Source organism: Ascidiella aspersa, chromosome 4 (genome assembly GCF_963924565.1).
Source record: "Ascidiella aspersa chromosome 4, kaAscAspe10.2, whole genome shotgun sequence".
In the NCBI taxonomy this organism is placed as follows: domain Eukaryota; kingdom Metazoa; phylum Chordata; class Ascidiacea; order Phlebobranchia; family Ascidiidae; genus Ascidiella; species Ascidiella aspersa.
The window spans coordinates 7,174,589-7,193,637 of NC_139450.1; the positions used below are offsets into that span (position 1 = coordinate 7,174,589).

The 19,049-nt window shown below is 36.2% G+C and overlaps 2 protein-coding genes across 3 annotated transcripts; both read right to left on the reverse strand.

The window, feature by feature from the left end:
• Nucleotides 1–1,083: 1,083 nt before the first annotated feature.
• LOC146146919 (kelch-like protein 7) lies at nucleotides 1,084–18,662 on the reverse strand. 2 transcript variants are annotated; one of them, XM_083387595.1, is made up of 12 exons: nucleotides 7,696–7,834; nucleotides 7,248–7,371; nucleotides 6,916–7,066; nucleotides 6,603–6,820; nucleotides 5,798–5,941; nucleotides 5,593–5,683; nucleotides 4,042–4,127; nucleotides 3,729–3,930; nucleotides 2,812–2,955; nucleotides 2,311–2,472; nucleotides 2,071–2,203; nucleotides 1,084–1,607 (listed from the first exon to the last, which is right to left on the reverse strand). In XM_083387595.1, the coding sequence occupies exons 1-12, from the start codon at nucleotides 7,770–7,772 to the stop codon at nucleotides 1,502–1,504; spliced, it is 1,638 nt and encodes a 545-aa protein (XP_083243721.1). In that variant the 5' UTR covers nucleotides 7,773–7,834; the 3' UTR covers nucleotides 1,084–1,501. The 2 variants fall into 2 exon arrangements, with proteins under 2 accessions (XP_083243721.1, XP_083243722.1); XM_083387596.1 differs by lacking the exons at nucleotides 6,916–7,066; nucleotides 7,248–7,371; nucleotides 7,696–7,834 and adding exons at nucleotides 18,210–18,360; nucleotides 18,543–18,662.
• LOC146146920 (kelch-like protein 7) lies at nucleotides 11,598–18,088 on the reverse strand. Its single transcript, XM_083386751.1, has 8 exons — nucleotides 17,897–18,088; nucleotides 17,358–17,501; nucleotides 16,736–16,823; nucleotides 16,343–16,428; nucleotides 15,115–15,316; nucleotides 14,593–14,736; nucleotides 12,202–12,334; nucleotides 11,598–11,703 (listed from the first exon to the last, which is right to left on the reverse strand). Exons 1-8 carry the CDS (start codon nucleotides 18,086–18,088, stop codon nucleotides 11,598–11,600), a joined length of 1,095 nt encoding a protein of 364 aa, XP_083242877.1.
• Nucleotides 18,663–19,049: the final 387 nt, after the last annotated feature.

The following is a 19,049-nucleotide window of genomic DNA, read 5'->3' on the forward strand; positions in this document are numbered from 1 at the left end:
ATACCAAAAACATCGGCAAGCCATAATAATACTATAAAACGAAGAACAAAGGCTACGCGCGTAGCGCGACGAAAATTTTTGCGTTCACATAGTTAAAGTTGGCAAAAAATATAGTTTGACTGGCACTCTCAGAGCCACATTTGGAATACAATATAAAAATAATTAGCCGCACCAACTTTAAAAATACAGTGCAATGAATGTACGGCTATCACGCGGCCCACAACTATGTGATAACACCTAACTATTCAAAAGTAACTCGCGGCCCACAGTTTGCCGACCACTGAGCTACACGTTAGTTGCTAGCCCAACAGCATTGGACGCAAACCTAATGATTAGGCGTCCTGAAAAATCGCTGGCTCGGCACTACTTGGCTACATAAGCAGATAAGTAATTTTTTAGCCATAGCGACAGGCCTTTATCCAAACTTGCCAATGGCGAACGTTCGTTTAAGCGTATTTCGCAATAAAACGAATCCAATATTGTACTTTAAACATTCCTACTGACGCGTCAAAGAACGTGTCGGAAAAAAATGTTACGAGACGTTACAACAAAGTTTTACAGTCATAATAAAAATGACCCATTTAATTTAACTTGCAAATATCGAACACAGTGACACTTTGTTTTTCTAATACCTATAGCTACAGAGTTATGTCCGTGGCCCCCCAATGACCGCTCCGTGCCCCCCCCCCCCCCCCCAAGGGGGCCGAGGCCCGAGGGCCACGATTGACAAACCCTGCTCTATATACACCTATGTCTGGCGCCTATGTAACCTTTAGTGCTGTTTTTTTTCATATATAAATTATTCCACCGAAAAATAGAAGGTAAATAGTTAATTAAAAATATACTAGCATTCCATATTCTGGATTTATTATATTATATGATTTACCTGAAAGCAAGTTTTAAGACCGGATTCATAGTAAATAACGCTGGATTATCCGATAGCTATCGTAACTTGGCACAAATGTCATTTTAATTTCGTTGTAATTGCAATACAAAGCTACACTGCCTAAACTATCCACAGCGCTTTTGTGCTAGACATAGCCTACTCCCCAAAGTGGTCTTAGACATGCCACAAAGCCAAATAAATTTTGCGCGAATCGCGAAAAGTTTTTTATTTGTGCAGTTAAAATCATAGTTTGCAAGCACGCATGAAACTAACTTTTTGAATAAACAGCAAAAAAATATCGCAAAAATCACAAGCGTATATAAACCACTGTTAAAATTATACATTAGTCACTGCTGGTAGTTGTAACCTAAACTATTGTAAAAACTACCAATCACTAAACCAAAAAGATTAAATGAATAATAAAAATTTGTCCATTTTTTGTCAAAATACAGTTCAACAACCAATTACATTTATAAAAAGATACTGTTGCCAACTTTCGTGCTTCGGTAGGGCTCAGTTTATTGTTGCGGAAGAAAAAAAATAGGACTTATTTCGTGGCTTATCATAAAAACCTTTTTAAAGAACAATGAAGAGAGCGAATTTTCCCCGCGGTGTTTAAATAGCCAAAACATTGCAGAAGTTTTTTATAGCTTGCAAGTCAAAGCAGGTTGTCCACGTGTCAACTTGTTCGTGGTAAACTTCCACTGATTTCTTACTCATCCTACACAAGGTATACAAGTCGAATATATTTTAGAGCAATAAAAATTGTTTGATTCATGAACAATTTTGCTAATTATTTAGATTCATATTTGCTTGTGTTCAGTACTTAAATGTTTAGTTTTCGAATCAACCTGAATTTAGTTTTCTTATAAAAAAATATTAATTTGCTGCTTTTCAACTCTTACAATTTTTTGTGTAAGATTAAAATGAAATGAATCCACTTCAAACTTCCTACGTTTTGCAGAGTTCATGTGTGTTGTTCAAGTTATTTTATTGTGACATTCTAGTGATTTACCTACGAAAAAATCTCGTAGGGGTGCCGCAATATAGTTAATATTTCTGAGGGGTCCTGGAAGCCATCAAAAGGTTGAGAACCACTGCATTAAAGTATTGCGACACACTTCACAAGATCTAATATCCCGAGGGCAAAGAGATTAAGAACCTCCTGGCCTTGTTTAACTCACCCCCCGACCACGTAGATTTTTCCGTGTGTTACAAAAGCTCCGGGGCAAAAGCGTGCCTCATTCATTGTCCGCACTTGCGACCACTGGTCTACCTTGGGGTCGTAACGTTCAACGGAAGCTAGGTGCTTTGATACTATTAAACGGAAACAAACATTAAAAATAAACAAAACACTAAACCATGAACGTGATCTATAAAACATTTCAATGAACAACAATTGATTTTTAACCAGGTATACTTGCCAGTATAGCCACCAATTGCGTAAATCCATCTTTTAAACACAACGGCAGATAATCCACGGCGCTTCTCAATCATGGGTGCAACAGCCGTCCATCGGTTGTTTGTGTAACGCTCACACGTATTAAGATCCTTGTCGTCAAATCCACCAAGGCAGTAAAGTGTACCTAATATGTTTGAACTCAGGTGAAATACAATTTTTATTGAACAACACGATCGATTTATCCCTATAGAAACGGCTTAAGTCATGTAGTATGATTTTTGATGTTACCGCCCTTTATACCTTTGGTGATCTTTAGCTTTTTCTCTGTTAAATACCTGATTGAGAAACTTTTTAGACCTCGCAAGTAAAAAGTAACAATTAGTAATTAGGTGTTTAGTAAAACTATTATAAAAGGTCTTAAATCTGTTCACAACAAGAACCATTTTATGTAGGACGGAATGCCTTTCTGACAGCCTAAAAAAATACAACATAGAGGAGAATAAGTGAAAAAATATTTTCTGACCATTAAAATTGACCATGGCATGAACACATCTTCTGAACAACATGTCCGGTCCTTTACTCCAGGAATCGAGGTTGATGTCATACATGGCAATAGTCGACAAACTTTTGTTATTCAAATCCTGACCACCGGTTACGTATATTATACCTGCTCAAAAACAGAGGTAATTTATTTTCAATATCGCTAGTAATCCAATTTTGTAATTGTTTCTTTAATATGGCTTGTTCCTGATAAAGGATAATAGTACCGTATTGTAACATTCAATAAAAATCTGTTTATTGGAAATATGACTTCAACTTTTGTAAAGCTTGAGTCAGAAGAGAAAAAAACTGACCTATGCTGTTATCGATGACTATATGAGTTTCTTGATTCTGAATATAACAAATAATACATGTTTATAATGATTCCATCACTTTCTATAAGGTGTCTTCTTTAGACAGGACACAAAAATATTTCTTGTACAATTTAGTCGCTAGAGCAGTAGTTTTCAAACTCATCTGCGGGGAATGGTGCGCGATGGTACTTCGTTTCGAAAAATTTAAACCCAGTTAATAGCAAATCACAGACAGTTTACACAAAACTCGGATCTTAAATAGTTAAACACGTAAACAAACGAAATGAAGACTTCTGCGCTCGGTTAAAGGTTGCGAGATAGAATCCCACTGCAGGTTAGTCGTTTTCAAATCCGTGTCTTGCTCAAATGCGATTATTTTCTGCTGGATTATTTTTCATCGGCAACCACAAAACGAGAGTGAATCAGCCAAAAGAGCATAACTAAATTTACTTTTTAGCGAACCTCGATTAAAAGCTAATTTAAAGCACCAAAAAAATTAGGATTAAACAACATAAATACGTAATTTAGCTAACGGCAATTACAACTACCGACTAAAAGCGCTAATTTAAAAATTTTTAACAATTACCATCCAAAATTGAGGATGCTGAAAATTTTCGAGCCTCGGGCATATCAGCTGCTGGTATCCAGTTTGTTCCGCTTGCAATGTCAAGGATTTCACATTTTTGTGTGGCCTTTGCACCTTGGTTGGTTCCATCCGCACCCCCAAAGATTACTACCTTGTTTCCACATTTTACAGAAGTTGATGCAATCCGATTCACGTTGAGTTGCTGTCGCGGAGAAGCATGAATCATACGAAATAAGAGAAAAAATTATACACTGATAAGTTGTTCCCCAAGTGGTACTTAATTTCCAGCATTGTAGCGTTATGTAAAGTTTACCGGCATTATCTCAATTATTCCGCTCCTAACGTGATGCTTGACAAATAGTTTCGCTGCACCCTCACCTCCAATTGTTAGAAAATCAACTGAAAAAAATAAGGCAGTTTCCAATGAAATTAATTAAACTTCGTCAGCGGGGCGTTGGTAAAACTTACATAAACTATAAAACAAAAGCTTAAAATGTAACGCAAAACATCTTTGGGGCAAGGTGATAAGGTTTCAGAATCGTCTGCGCTAGGACATTTTTAATGTTAAGTTGCCGCTTGGAACCAATAAAAGATCTGTTATTCATTTATTCGTTAAACCCCGAAAGTAAACTTACGTGAAAGGCACAACTTTAGTGCGTTAATTATATTGCGTTTTAGGACAAATAAAACTTATTTGCCTGATATATTGAGAGTAAACTCATAGGCCTTCGCTTGGCAGGCTGTCTGTTCAACATACATGCGACACTAACAGAATCAATCAAGCACCCATAGCTCTCGCAACAACACATATCACCAAAATAAGACGGCTCTTTTTTAGGATAAAAAAAAAGCAGTACGTTGTGGTGCATGTAATGACCGTTTATTTACCACAGCGTCTAAACCAACCACTAGGGATGTTCAAAGTAGAATACCAAGGTATTCTAGAATAATAGGTTTCGAATCTAGAATAACGAATCCAGAATAGCGAATCCTAGTATATTTTTATTAAATTATTTAACCTCGATTTTGTTTGGGGAATGGATTAATCTTTTTCTACCCTAGAGGGCCCACAATCACAGCAATAAATCGCCCAAACAATTTGCTAACATGTGTACATTATAATAAAAAATGTTTTACATTCTTAACAACTGTCATTTAAAGCAGTTGTGTAAACTGTAATACATGTCCACTGTTTAGGTTGTTGCCAAAACTTATATTTTTGCCAATAGTGAGTACAATTCAACGCTGCACACAGAACTCTTTAGCAATTCGGTACAGTGTTTAAAAGCATTGTTGGGTCTTAGTGCTTCTTTTTTGACTAATTGATCTGTTATGCAGTCAAATAATGTACTGCAAAGAATACAAAGTTACTATTGACATAACAAATACTTGACAATTTACGCTGTGCATAACTGCATAACCTCGCTGAATATTGGCCTAAAGTTGACCTTAAGTAACCCTATAGCGCATTTTCTCGATGGCCAGCACGTATTACTTTTGCAACTTAACGCATTTAGGGAAATTGCGAACTCTGCTCCTGACATTACACGTTAGTCGCTCGCCCAATAACGCTTGATTGACACTTAATTATTAGACGAACGTTATCGCCAGACGCGAAGTAATTGGTCGCCCGAAAAAACGCTGACACTGCACTACCAGGTTACATTAAAGCAAGCACTATAAATTGGTCGCCGCAGCGACATGCCAACTTACCGCACGCGTTGGTACAATTAGGCGCAAACAATCAGCGGTAAAACATTAAATTATATCGGTTCCAATTACCCGAAATAAACGACAGAATTGAATTCGATATTCTACTTTGAGCATCCCTACCAACCACCCACACCTATAGCATGATAAATACCTTGCGTATTGCTGTCTTTATGTGATATGTAGCATTGCATCGTTGTGTCCAACAGTGCATTGCTACACTGAACCTCTTCCCGCACCAAATCCTAAGAAAATGGTATAGTAATATAATTTGGTTTAAACCCTGCCCACATAGGCCTACTATTTTTCCGAAATAAAAGCTTTGATTTGGAATAAAAATAACTGAACTGTTTCGTTACCTCTTTTGCTGCCGCTCTCAGGTAGTCACTGGAAAACGACGCAAGGTCTAGTTGGAGAAAGAGCTGAGCAAATAGTTCTCTCCGATCCGTGGGATTGTGTTTGACCCATTGGGTGATGCCAGTGTAAACTTCTTCTCCTTGAAACTATAAGTATCCCTATTTTTACTTTGTCTGAGAAAAAATGGAAATGAGTGTTTCTCAACTGATTTGTGTAATTTGGGGTTTGTATACATCACCCACACAAAGTTTCAGAAATTCCTGCCTGGAAAAAGCCGCCGTTTTTAGTTTTCAAAACGACCGACGAACGGCCCGTCCATGTCAGTTCTCCAGAACAGGTAAACTATGGTTTGAGATGCTTAAAGTTTGAATGGCGTAGAAAAAACCAAGACTTTTTAAAACATATGACTTATTTATTTTACCCAAATACTTTCTATATCTGGAGATACGGCTTTTTTCGAAGTTCCATTTTGTGCTCATACGTAACTGAAAATGTAAAATTCGATGTCTTGTCAGTTTCTTGCATTTTCTCTGTCAATGACTTCTAGTAAGATTCAAATAAGTTGTAGATTAACACCAAGGCGAGCGCTTTTTATGGTAAAGTGGAATTTGTTGTTTGCTCAATGGCAAAAGTTGTTTATTGTCTAATTTTTTATCATAATTTGCGAAATCGTTCAAGCGAAACACTAATTTAATTATATTTATTGGAAAATCTATATACAGATTTTGCTATAACAAATCCAGCATTTTCACTTACGTTTTAAAGTTATCACTCATTCTTATTTATTTAATGGCATGAGAAAGTTACCTTCACTCTTTCCCTCTTAATAATGGCAGACATTTCGTCAACTTTCAGTTGTTTGAAGTCTTCTTGTTGCACGATCTCAGCAAAGTTGTCCTCAATAACTCGGTTGCTTTTATCGGCAACTTGAGTTAGGTTGTAGCGCAGAGCGTAAGACCGAAGTTTCAGGCAATTATCGACGTCCACAGATTCGAACATGTATGTCTCACATTCGGTTTTTAGGTCTAAATAAACGAAAGTGTGCTTTAAGTCCAGAATATAACAGGTTTAAAACTTTCAAAATAGATGATAAGACGACGTAAACTTTTGAAAAACCAACCTAGAAGCTCTGTGTATTCAGCGTCGTCAAGAATATCCGTGGCGTTACCGCCCGAAAAATCCACGACACCAGTGTAAGCATAATCGAGAATTCTCTCCAATCTATCGTCGTCCATGTCGATTTTCACCACTGCGGCGAACTTTTCTTTCATCTGAAAAAAAACAAACAAAACAGTATTACGTTGGAGTTATGTAAATAATGAACAATACCAAAGACAGTGAACATTTTAGTGCAATGTAATATTTCTGTAATGAATAGCATTATTTACTAAGTTTACAAAATATATAAACTTCATTTTTTTCGAAAAATTCCTTTCTTGTTTCGCCAACCACCTCAGAAGTGAATAACTTCTCGAAGAATTTCGATCTCAGTCCAAGCATTGCTCTGTGAACGGCGAAGCGCTTTTCTCTCGCTTGGATTGTTACGTCACAGAACAACCGCTTATCGCATCGATCACTTCACATGAAAAGCAAACCAAAAAGTTTATCATTTGTGGAAAAACTAGAATTACATAGAAGTAAAATACTATATCTTGGGGCAGGGCTTCTGAAACTGCAGGTCACTCAACGAGTTTAAGTGTTGGCGAGTAAGTCCGTATAAACTTTTATATAAAGTGCTACACTTATAAACCAAATGGTGTCATATGATAGGTTGCCTACCTAATAATACTTCGCAGAACGGTTTCAAATTGCAGGTAGGAAAATACGTACAAGCGTACAATGAAAATATGACTCATCATCAAGTTAACATACACAAAAGCCCACCATCAACACAGCTTACCTGTTAAACATCTTCACAACCTGATCGCCAAATGACAATTCATCTTTTGCGCCAATGTTACTTGCTGCAGTTGTCATAGTGGCTGATTTTGATAGGGTTGCAGGTTCGTTGTAGTACTAATTACACAACTTATAACTTAAGAGATATAATAATATCTTGATGGCACAATTCGGTATTTGGTTCTACTGTATTTCTGCGAAAGTGTATTAATAGTAATACTTAACCTGCCTTAAATTAATAGTAATACTTAACCTTCCTTTTTGACAATAATGTGTTGCTTAAACAATACACCAATCACGCACTATACGTTGCTCGTCGCTTTACCAGCATTTTACTTGCTGTATGTGCTCGGTTATTTGCTCAAAGCACATAACAATCAAGTTGTAAGTTTAGTTCCTCTTTTCGCAAGCGTCAGGCAATATCGAACTATTCAAGCGTAACATTAGCCTTTACAGGATCGCGCTGTTTAGCATACGTCTCACCAAGCAGACACTCTTAACCTTAGTTTGCGCTACCATTTTGTGTTATGTATAGTTTAATACAGCCTTTAAATGTGGTCTATCTTACTGAGTTTGTGAACTACTTTAAAATGCAATTTTTCGCAACGATTTTGGCAGAGCTTTGAACCATTATCAAATAGTGACTGCAAACAAACAAACAAAAAAAAAAAAACACTTACTTCATTTTTTTAATTGCAAATTGGCAAAGCTAGTGTTTACTTTTTTGCACCAATAATCTTAAAAAATATAGTTTATGACATATAAAGATAGACACCAAAAAGGTACATTTGTACTAAACAAAAAACAGTTAGGCGAAAAAAAAAACAGTTACGCGGCGTTGAAGCATGATACTATCGTACATCCCTAATTATCCAACCATAAATTTCCCGATTCTGAAAAAATTAACAACATTTATCATCATCCCCAGGTATAATTCATAACAAAACGGAAAAAATGTTATATAAAAATGTGCGTTACAATTTTACGTAATCTGTACAAAAGCCAGTTTAGCTAATGATTTATAGCCACATAATTGCGGGAAAAGGTACTTAGGATGACGTCATTTGCAAGTCACACACCTTTACATACTTAGTTGAACGGGAATACATTACGACCAGGATAAAACGTAAATTGGAAATGTTATGACTCTACAGCAGAGGTTTCCTAACTTTTTTACACCGTGGCCCCCTTTGAAAGTAAATGTTTTCGCTCTGTGCGCACTTGGACTGGGATTACGCTTTTGTTTTGTTCACGAGGTTGCTGCAGAACAAGTGTTATGACTTAACTTTGTGACGTTATTCCTAAAAAAGTTAACATTGTACACAAGCGTGTTGTAGAACCTCTGTTTTCCGCATGTAATTAACAACAAATGACAATTATTATCAATATTTAGCTTACCTATAAAACATTTTCACTACCTGATCACCAAATGAAAAATCATCCTTTGCGTCAATATCACCTGCTGCAGTTGTCATAGTGACTAAATTGAAAAAGCTTGCGCATTTGCAGCCCGAGTAATTACACAACTTAATAGGAAGAATACTTTTGGTAAACTGCTTGATGTCTCAGACTATTCTCTGCGAAACAAACTTTTTATAAACCACCTGTTTTAAACAACAGATTTTATATTGTACTACAAAACGTTGGACATTCGCTTGTTATACGTTGCCTGTCGATTTACCAGCACTTTACTTGTTGTTTGTGCTCGCTTCTTTGTTTAAATCACATATCAAGTTGTAACATGTAAATATAGTTCCTCTTTCCGCAAGCGTCGGGCTATATGAAACCAATCAAGCGTAACAGTTGCCTACAAAGGAAATGACTATCAGGCTGAACACATGGTTTCACCAAGCAGAGACGTTATACATCAGTTTGCTTCCATTTTGTGTTCAGGATTATTTAAGCCTTGCTCAAATCAAATCATTGATTTAACATTACAGCACTGGTACAACCTAGTTTCCAAAGCACAATATTGCTTAAATTTGTTTAACAAACGCCACACAAGCTTTCGAATGTGTCACATACAAATATTGCTACGTTATAGATTATAGAATTAATCTCAGTAAAACTCTTTACTGGCTAAAAGTTAAATTACTGAAGCCTACTTTTTTTAGAAAATGAATAACTGGTGGTAAGCGCTATAGGTTGGCTCAAATTTAATGTCACGCCCTCTTCAGTAATTGTTTTTGGTGTTTTACTGGCGACCAATGCAACCCAAATCAGTATTTTTGTCGGGTTTATGTAAAACTCTTGAAGTATTTTTGGCATATTAAAAAGACAAACAGCAAAAAACTAACAAAGAAAAAATATTAACTAGCATGTTATCGAAATAGGAGATCGGATAATTGCCAAGCACTACACCGAAAAAAAAACACGGCAAATAGTGTTCAATACATTTATCCAATTCAGCGTTGCACAACTATCTGAAGCAAAAACGAAGTTCGAGCTGAGCCAAAGGAGATAAACTAGGCCTGTGGTGTTAATTCTGTCAGCTTGCGTTACCGTATATTGCTCTAACGAACATATAATTTGATTAAAACGTCGTTGTTTGTAATCTGAAAATAAATTTTGATAACATTGTAAACTGAACAACCATTACAAAAAAACTAACTACAGTTTTTGTTGTTTATGTAAACAATGTTTGTGCATTTTGTAAACTATTTTAAATTAAAAATAATTTGGACAAAATTTTGACTCTTTTGCCAGGTTAAAACGAATTGCTCTATAGTGATGATTAAACTTGCTCAATTTCTATATATATATATATACAACTTAAAAAGTTGTCTCTTTAAACAGTGCATGTCCTGGCTTTAATTAGCAAATACTGGCTAACAAAAAAGTTTTTGTTTTTATGATCTAGCATGACGATGTTACATGGTTATGTGAGAAAGCCCACGTTATCCGCAAAATGACAACAAACAATTATGACCGCAAAAATTACTTGGTTTGCAGCTGTTTTTCGTCAGATTGTATGCAGCGAATTTTAAATTGTAATGACCTTTACAAAATAAGTCGAAAGAGTATAAATAAAATAAGTCAATTCACTGTGCGGAGTAAACAGGTGACACTTTTGTATTATATTCGGGGTTTTTAAACTTTTTGAGCCGCAATCAAATCCATATCATTCATTTAAACTTTTACCCCGTTTTTTTTTGTTAACCAACCTGACGTATTCGATTGTTAGCTAGAAATCTATATGAATTCGCCGTAACTTTAGGCTTAGAGTGATATGCTCAAAAACTACAGTATAGTAAATACATAATATTATTGAAGTACAGAAATAGTGCAAAGAAATGACATCATTAATGTGAATAGTTAAGTTGAGTTACAGACAAATACTTGAAGTATATAAAGCTGTGCATCAAACAAAACATTTTCTAAGGGCATAGTTGAGTTACCAAAGACATTATGCAAAGTCAATTGGGCACTCATTTTAAACTTATAGTCCAGTTTGTGAAGTTGACGACCTGACCAAAAATTATCAAACAGCAACCCCAAGCCTGGCTTGATTAATTATTCTTGTCAATTTTTTTTGTAGTTCTGGTGCCTCAAAATATACAAAAGCGCAAGAAATAAAAAGGAGACAAGAGGGACGTAAAGGCACCTGGACAATGGACAGTGTATAAAGTAGTCATCCTAGCATATTTAAACCACTTTAACGAACCATAGAGAACAGTTAATAGTAAACCTATTGATTAAAGTAATTGCTATACAGTAACTATAAACGACAAAAATCGATATAACGATATATAATTACTTGTCTTAACCTAAATAAAATTAGGGTAAAAAACCGTGGTGGTTCCTGGCGGAATGTCGTCCCTCAGTTTCTCCCATCCTGGCCAATCACGTTCCTGTTATGAATTCCCGCCTCCAGTCTTTAAACCCCGCACAACACAAAGAGAATCAAACAACCACGAAATTGCAGTCGTTGCTGACAGCTTCTAGATCCAAGCAGGTTGTCCATGTTTCTTCTTTGGGATCGTAAACCTCAACCGATTTTTTGCCATCTCTATAAAAAAATGGATAAATAACATAGGTTTAACACCTTATTGGCTTCTTCTATTCCCCAGATGTAATGTGATTTTCGTTCACTGTAAAAAATAATATTGATCTTGTTTTTGATTTATGTCAGCCTTTCTTAACCTGGGGAAAATTTACCCTAGGGGCAAATTTCCTCGTTTCAGGGGGTAAATCCAAGGAGAGGTATTCAAGCTCTGAATATTCTGGTTCCGTTTTCTTCAACTAACCTATGCGAAGCGGCTTCTCTGCATATCAAATATACAGAACGAAACAGTTCATTGTCAAAAAACAATGGCAGCCGTCTCACTAATTATAACTAATGTAATTTGTTCCTTCGTTTTTTGAATAAATAAGCACCACTTTATATATTGGGAGTAATCTGATATTTATCTTTGTTAAACGGACAAAAGATACAAAAAGGTTAAGAACCCCTGATTCATGCTGTTAAAAAACAATTGCCGTATAAGTGTACTAAACTGTTACCAACCCCGCAACCACATAGATTTTTCCTCGGAAGGCAAAAGCTCCGTGGTAGCTTCTCACCACATTCATTGGTCGAACATTGGACCACGTGTCCGTAGTGGGGTCGTAACGTTCAACAGAAGCAAGGTCTTTGGATCCTACGCATATGCATAAAAAAAAACAATTCAATTAAATGTTACTTGATGAAACCGAGCAAAAATAGATATAAACGTGTATTTGACTTGTTTTGATAAACTAGTAAATTGTGATACAAAATACCATATGTATGTTCGTTGTGTTCCCCACTATAGCGATTAAAAGTGGCAATGATCAACTAATGGCATACTTAATAAAAGTCTCATTAGGGTTTTCATAAACTACTACTCACTCTTGAGCAGTTTCCCAAAAGCGAGTCATTAGTCACCATCCTTTATTAAACCAGTGCTTCTCCACCTGTTTTCGTGGCGGCCATATTGCTAAAGGTCACTATAATAGCGAAGCTTTGACGATCAAATGCTCGTCACTAAACATTTTGCAAGCTTAAGGTGAACAATACACAAATCAGGCAATAACATTAATACCTTCGAATTTAATTCATATTAGCCATGTCTCCTTATCGGTATGGAAGTTTTAATGCGTCGCGACTCATGGGCTAAGAAACATTGCTTTATACCACTGGTCGGGAAACTGTGGGCCGCAGAGCCATTTTAGCGGGCCGCGAGTTACTTTTGAATAGATTAGTGTTATCATGCAGTTGTGGGCCGCCTGATGTAGCGGTAAGTTAATTTAAACATTTCGTGTGGCTTAGAAACTTTATACGTATCAGCGTTGCCGACCCCGTGCTAAATGCGGTCCTGAGAGCCTGTCGAACTATATTTCTTGCAACTTTAACTACATGCAAAATTTTCGCGCTTAGCGCGTATATTCTCGTTTTCTAGTTTGTTTTACATATGGCATGGCAGCGTTTTAGGCATCAAGGCGCCGTGTAATATTTCACTTCTTTTCACCTCGCGCCGTGTAATATTTCACCTCAAAAACAAATATCCTGAATGCGCCACTGTTTTCGTAGTGGTTGTACATAGTGGGTATTTAATAGCTCTAAAAAAAGTACTTAGGGCCGCGACAAAAAAAGTTTGCCGATCACTGTTTTACACCGAAGAAACGCAGGCTTCATAGCATTCGAGAAGACTCCAATTGATGTGTATTATAAGGTTATAACTGAATTTTAACGTCAACTGATATACTTGCCATCATTGCCACCAATAGCGTAAATCCATCGTTCGAACGCAACAGCAGCTAAACCGCCCCTTGTCGTTTTCATTTAGGCAATGGTCGTCCAGCTATCATTGGCATAGCGCATGTTCATATCGTCTCCGCCAAATCCACCCAGGCAGAAAAGTGCGTCTGCGAAAATTGTTTAATTTTATATGAATTCAGGTTTTTAACATACTATGAACATTTGATTTACTTAGTGCATATCCACTATTGCAAGTTAGTTGCGCAATATTTATATTGCTTCGGCCAAATTCGCCTGAGCAGAAATTTGCGTCTGAGATAGTTAACTTACTCCATAAAAGGTAATTTACATTAACTGAAGATAATACAAGCTCGTATTGAAACGTCTTAATTGAGATGATTTAGATCTACTCGACTTTTTTCGCAAAGCTACATTACAGATCCGTGCATAGTGTGGCCTAGGTAATTTAAACATGTCGCAACTTTAATCAACATGCATGCAATAAAGATTCATTCCAATTAAGACACTGATAATGCTTTTAATAGCGAATTATATTTATCATAATACAAGATCTAAACCAGTGGTTCTCAACCGTTTTTCTTTCGTGGCCCATGTACGTTGCCAAAAAATTCTGTGGCCCAATAAATTTTTATGAAAGAAAAAACTGTAAAATAGGTCTAGAACAAAACACAGGAGAACATATTTCAAAGCAGATTATTTATTCAACCGTGCATTAGCAAGATGCTTGTGGCTGAAGTATAAATTTAAACTCCTTTTTAATTGCTCCCCAAGCCATTATTCCTGTAAAATTAAATATAGTTACACAATACAAACTAAATCTAGCTTTTTTAAATTGGTCTGTGGCCGACCTCAAATGTTCTTATGGCCCACCAGTGAGCAATGGCCCACTGGTTGAGAACCTCTGATCTAAACAAACTAATTTCCGGTTTACTAGGTTCTGTACTTAGTTTAGTCTTTATCATTGATATGCACCCAGAATCGTTTGTTTTCATCGTTCGGATTCAGGCAGGTTCTGTTATTCGAAAGAAAATTCTGATTGCATGTACTATTATCAAAAAAAGCTGAAAAACAAGTTGGCAAACTATGAAAGCAAACAAGGCTCACTTTTACTCAAAAGTAAAACAAATCATGCGGGAACCTACCCTTTACCCTGCTTACCATTAAGAGCGACCATTGCGTGACTACGCTTAGTACAAAGCAACCTAGGTCCACTCCTCCAAATGTTGTTGGCGATGCTATAAATTGAACACGTCGATAAATCTTTGCCATCGACATCTCGACCACCGGACACGTACATCATTCCTGTAAAAAACAGATTTGATTTTAAAACATAATTTGCTCTAATCTGACAAAATATTGAGTGCGACTATTTTTCTTTGACTGGGAATATTATAAAAGCAACAGCAATATACACTTGTTACATTTAAAACCTAAATCTCTACATTTGTTAAGTTAAAGGCGTAATAACGTCAAATAATTTGACACGTGCGGGAAAGGCTAGTTCTATACACGATTGTTCTAACTTGAATAATTTAGAAGTAACAGGGTAAATGAAGTAAAGGTTATTTAACCTATTCAATAACACGCGCAACTCCTCCTAGACCAAAAGTTATACAAATCATACTAAGTAATACTTAGTCTGACATGAAAGATTGCGGTTTCATTTGCTATTTGGCCTACCATTAAACATTGTAGCAGCAGCGAGTTTTCGAGTTTCTGGCATGTCTGGTCTCGGTGCCCACCCAATTGTATCGGATAAATCTAGGACTTCGCATTTGTTTGAAGCTTTTGCTGACCACCTTACCCCATCCGCACCACCACAGGTTATGATCTTGTTACCACATTTCACTGAACTTGCGGCTACTCGGTTGCTGTTAAGTTGCTGTCGAACAAATTATATTCGGTTGCAACCTAAACTGGTATACTTCAACTGAAATATGATAATGTTTAGTGTAGATGCGAATAAAATTTTTATGTCAATTTTTTATTTCACCGAACTTCGTGCAACTCGGTGGCTGTTGAGATGCTATCGAACAAAATTTATATTTTGTCATGTTGTACATTCACATGTTAAACATAGCTGGTACTTCAACGAAAGTATGGTAATTCTTATAGCCTATAGATGCGAATAAAATTATTTTGTTAATCTCGCTGTATAAACGCCTAAAGTAAGATGCAGCTCAGTTATTATGAAGTTATTATGAGGTCATCTAGGGTCGCTTTTTTCAGACAAGGCCATATTTAATTATAATACCGAAGAGTGCTAAACAAGGCTAAGAAGCAAAAAAAAAAAGTTTGAAACTGTTTGTTCATTTATCGACTAATACAATTATAATCACCAGTACGTCTTGTGGCTGGCTCGCGAAATAGATACGCAACCTTGAAAGGAGTCTAAAGGAAAGCGTCAATTAAAACGCCTTTCTGTTGAATAAACTATTATAAGTTTCAACAAATTATCTCGTGTCCCACAATGGCAAGAACAAACATTCATATGTTTATACAATTATAAAATATAGGTCCTGAGCGGATTGATTCCGCTTTGGTAGCCTGTAGAAGTTTGTTTTAATTGCTTTCAAGGTTATACGATTTGTAGATACTAGATATTTTCACTTATTAAATCCTCAATTATCGCGTAAATTTAAAATGCACTTTCTCGTAGTAATTCCACTCACTAATGGAAAAATAAATTTAGAAGCGCAGGAAAAAAATCCGGTTATACCTTGGTGCACCCCACAGAAACAGGCATACAAGCAGAAACTTATCGAATGAAGAGTACTCCAGTAACATGATTAAACCGTCAATCTAGAGTCCAGACTTGAGTTTTTTAATCTAGAGTAGACTCTAGACTGGAGTTTTTTTTAAACTCCGTAGCAATAAATTATCCTGACAATATTTTCAGCATTTTTACCGCCAAAACTTCGCGGCTCCCCGTTGTGATGTCATATTTGGCACACTGTTTCGGGACACCTTCCCCTCCAATGGCCAGAATGCATCCTTAACAGAAATATTTATACATGATGATTTACATGCATTAACGGTTCGGATGATTTTGTCGGTTTGTCTAATTGTAATAAAATATTTGGTATAATCTATTGCTTTATTTAAATCATATTCCTTCACAAATGGTAAAATTACGAGAATGACTCAAAACGAAGCTTCATATTAAACTAAACCCTGCTTCGGAATTGATGGTCAAATATAAACGTTTATTAGACACCGCAGTCTGTAGTTTATACAGTCATTCTTACTGGTGGGTTATATGATGTCAACAGGTTATCAAGGCCTATAGTTACGCTTTTACCTTTCAAATCGTTGTAATTTTGCGGAACAAAGCATATGGTTGCGTCCAATAGCGCCTTGGTGCATTGGAGGTCTTCGCGCACCAAATCCTGTGAAAAACATAATATTAGGTTTGAAATATGTCCTCTTTAGGATTTGTTCTATTTTCCAAAAACAAAATGAATGGTCCACCGATGAAAATGAAAAAATAATGAATGGTCCTCCGATGAAAATGAAAAATTACCATATATCTTCCTTTTCAGCATTGTGTGTTTATTCTTTACCTTTTAAACAAATATATTTTTGTGTGACTTTTCTAGGCAAGATACCTAAGTAGGTGACTTTAAGCCACCAAAAATGAATTCTAATCGTTTGTTTTATTATTGCTTCCTAAAGAAAAAATTAGAAAACAAACAAATATTCGTATTGTTAATCTGCCAATTTTGGGGGATATTTTACTTTTCTGTAGCCCTGATAGGTTTTATGATCAAACAAGACGTAAAAAATTATTTGAAAGTAAAACGCCATTTGTATACCTTTCGTCATTGTTTGGGGCGAAATTTTTTGCGGCTTTAAAAAATACGGCAGGCCAATGAATAATATATAGTTAACTTTTAAGCAGCGCCTATACTGCATATAGTCACCTCTGTTGCAGCTATTCGCATAACTTCTCCCGACAAAGTGGAAAGGTCAAGTCTAGCGAAAAGAGCAGCAAACAGTTGTTTTCGGCTTGTCGTGTTGTGGTTCACCCACCGGACGATTCCAGTGTAAACGACTTCTCCTTGAAACTGAAAGAGTGTTGTGTGTTAACTCGAATGAATCTCTTATTTTTATTGCAAATTAAGTCAAAGTATTAACTGACAGTCGCGTTGTTATAGTGCATTTATTTTATGCTATGAACTTTTTTGAAGAAAATTAGACATGAGTACACTATGTTTAACTAGTACTATTCGAACTTATAAAGGTGCAGGGGTAAAAGTAGAATAATTTTCTTAGCGGAACGACAATTGTTTTTTTATTTTCAGAAATGACGTCACAAAGTTACGCTATAACGAGACGTCTATGTGAACGGTTAAAACCAATTAAGTTCTGATTTGACTGTCGATTGCAAATTTTAAATCAATATCAAGACTGAATAAAGATATAATGACTAATGCTCTTTAGGTGCTGTATGTTGGATTACCTTTACTTTCTCCAGATCGATAATGGCAGACATTTCGTCGACTTTTAGTTGTTTGAAGTCTTCTTGTTCCACGATCTCAGCAAAGTTGTCCTCGATAACTCGGGTGCTTTTATCGGCAACTTGGGTGAGGTTGTAGCGCAGAGCGTAAGACCGAAGTTTCAGGCAATTATCCACGTCAACAGATTCGAACATGGATGTCTCACATTCGGTTTTTAGGTCTAAATAAACGAAAGTGTGCTTTAAGTCCAGAATCTAACAGGTTTAAAACTTTTAAAATAGATGATAAGACAACGTAAACTTTTAAAAAATCAACCTAGAAGCTCTGTGTATTCAGCGTCCTCAAGAATATCCGTGGCGTTACCGCCCGAAAAATCCATGACACCAGTGTAAGCATAATCGAGAATTCTCTCCAATCTATCGTCGTCCATGTCGATTTTCACCACTGCGGCGAACTTTTCTTTCATCTGAAAAAAAAAAAAAAAAAACAGTATTACGTTGGAGTTATGTAAATAATGAACAATACCAAAGACAGTGAACATTTTAGTGCAATGTAATATTTCTGTAATGAATAGCATTATTTACTAAGTTTACAAAATATATAAACTTCATTTTTTTCGAAAAATTCCTTTCTTGTTTCGCCAACCACCTCAGAAGTGAATAACTTCTCGAAGAATTTCGATCTCAGTCCAAGCATTGCTCTGTGAACGGCGAAGCGCTTTTCTCTCGCTTGGATTGTTACGTCACAGAACAACCGCTTATCGTATCGATCACTTCACATGAAAAGCAAACCAAAAAGTTTATCATTTGTGGAAAAACTAGAATTACATAGAAGTAAAATACTATATCTTGGGGCAGGGTTTCTGAAACTGCAGGTCACTCAACGAGTTTAAGTGTTGGCGAGTAAGTCCGTATAAACTTTTATATAAAGTGCTACACTTATAAACCAAATGGTGTCATATGATAGGTTGCCTACCTAATAATACTTCGCAGAACGGTTTCAAATTGCAGGTAGGAAAATACGTACAAGCGTGCAATGAAAATATGACTCATCATCAAGTTAACATACACAAAAGCCCACCATCAACACAGCTTACCTGTTAAACATCTTCACAACCTGATCACCAAATGACAATTCATCTTTTGCGCCAATGTT